This window comes from Myotis davidii, unplaced genomic scaffold (assembly GCF_000327345.1).
Source record: "Myotis davidii unplaced genomic scaffold, ASM32734v1 scaffold46, whole genome shotgun sequence".
Lineage (NCBI taxonomy): Eukaryota > Metazoa > Chordata > Mammalia > Chiroptera > Vespertilionidae > Myotis > Myotis davidii.
In genome coordinates, this window is record NW_006383006.1 from 12,599,539 (window position 1) to 12,601,702 (window position 2,164).

Consider the following 2,164-nt stretch of genomic DNA (forward strand, 5'->3'; position numbering starts at 1 on the left):
TATTATATAACAAAATTTCTCAGAACCAAACATTTAATCTACACCCCCTTTCCTGGGAACAGTGTTTCTGTGAGTGGTGGCCAGAGCACAGAGCAGCTGTGGAAGCAGTGTTCAGGTGGTTTGAATGGCTTTGGACTATGTTGGAATAAGAGAGGTTCCTGTATGCTGGGTGGGAGGTGAGCTTGATCTAGAATTTTGGAGCGTGAGCTCTTGGGGCCAAGGACCATTGCAACTTCTCCAGTATAATAATTTTCAGTGGGAAGTAAGGGACATCAAAACCACTTGGGGGACATTTGCAAACTACACAAGTGTCCCCTCCATATACCCTTCCTCACCTGCTGAGAATCAGGGCTCTGGTTCTTCAAAGACTAAAGTAGCACTCTGATAACCTACTTTCTGGTCTGCTTTTCTCCTGTTCCATTCCCTGTTTTTCTTTGTCTCAACAGCATCTCCATTGCCTGGACCAGATATGACCATGAAACCTGGCACTACCCTGTCTCCTTTCACTGCACTTCCCATCCCCCCATCTGCTCCTGGCCCCCCAGACCAGTCACCCTGGGAGCTGCCTCCACAGCCCCCCATGCCTTCAGCTTTCTCTCCAGGCAACCCTCTGATGCTCTCTCCTTTCCCCAATCCATTGTTGGTGACAGGGGATGCGGTCCCTGGCCACAGTGGGGCTGAAGCTGGCAAGGTCATTGTCAAAGTCAAGACAGAAGGGGGGGCAGCTGAGCCCTCTCACACTCAGAACTTTATCCTTACTCAGACTGCCCACAATTGGATGGCCTCAGGCGCTCCCTGTGGGGTCTCCGAAGGCCCTCCACCTCCATTTGTGATAGCCTCTAACATGAAGACCCTTCTGCCCACTGAGGCTGTTGGGGTGAGCCAGGAGGGCCTCCCAGGCCTTCCTGCTCCGGTTGCAGCATCGGCCGCCCAACTGGCTCCCATTGTGCCCCCCGAAAAGGCTTGGCCAGGGCCACCTGGGGCAACTGGAGAAGGGGGTCTGGCAGTGGCCCAATCCAAGCCATCACTGGCTGACCTCTCCTATACCTCCAAGGGTGTTTATGAGAACTTCCGACGCTGGCAGCGCTACAAAGCCTTGGCCCGGAAGCACTTGTCCCAAAGTCCTGATGCAGAAGCTCTTTCTTGCTTTCTTATGTAAGTGGGGAGACCTGAGATTAATTTATCTAGAGCTTTTAACCAGGGAGGGCTCTGGGATGGACAAAAGAGGTTAGGCCACGTAGGAATACTTGAGGCAGGTCATGAGGGTGATGGAGATGCTAAGACTACAAAAAGCATGATGATTGTGATAACAGTAAGATAGCAAGCCTTCAGGTGTCTTCTCTCCAGTCTCAACTCTGAGTTCAGGCAAGCGTTTTTATGGTAATCCTCATATAGGGGTGAGAAGACTGAAGCTCAGAGAGGTTTCCTGCCATAAAGTGTGGGGAGGTGATTGGAACGTAGGTCTCTGACACCAAGTGCCAGGATCCTCTGGTTCTATTTTAATACCTTTAGACATTGAGTTGAGTCATCCAGACCTGCGAGGATGAGGAGTGCTGGGCCCGGACCCATTCCTGTGGGAGGGCAGGACAGTGTGGGGCCAGGCAAAGAAGCTTCTGAGTGTCCCCCAGCACCACCCCTATTTTATTCAAGGGAATTCAAGTTGAAATGGGAAGGTGGTAAAGCTTGCTTAGTGGTTGAGGGTCCAAGTTCCACTGCTCCCTAGATTTGCAATCCTGGGCTCAACACTTCATATTTTTGCCCTCATTTTTCTCATTTAGAAAGAGAGTACTTATACCTATGACCTCAGGGGGTTGCTGAGAAGTGAAATGAGGTAATGTATGTGAAGTGCTTAGCAGAGTGCCCGGCACAGAGAATGCTTCACTAAATGGTAGCTGCTGCTGCTGTTGTTATAAAAAGGCAATTTAGAAGAGAAAAAGAACTCACAAAAGGTCAAAATATTTTGCTTAAGAGTATGAGCAGCCCTAACCAGTTTGGCTCAGTGGATAGAGCGTCGGCCGGTGGATTGAAGGGTCCCAGGTTCGATTCCGGTCAAGGGCATGTACCTTGGTTGCGGGCACATCCCCAGTCAGGGGTGTGCAGGAGGCAGCTGATCGATGTTTCTCTCTCATCGATGTTTCTAGCTCTCTATCCCTCTCCCTTCCTC

General features: G+C 50.6%; 1 protein-coding gene across 1 annotated transcript in view; it reads left to right on the top strand.

Moving 5' to 3' along the window:
- NUTM1 (NUT midline carcinoma, family member 1) overlaps positions 1 to 2,164 on the top strand; it is a 12,407-nt gene that overhangs the window by 1,762 nt on the left and 8,481 nt on the right. Inside the window, exon 2 of the mRNA XM_006778179.2 lies at positions 447 to 1,155. Within this exon, the coding sequence (XP_006778242.1) occupies positions 447 to 1,155 (709 nt within the window). The remainder of the gene's footprint in view (positions 1 to 446; positions 1,156 to 2,164) is intronic.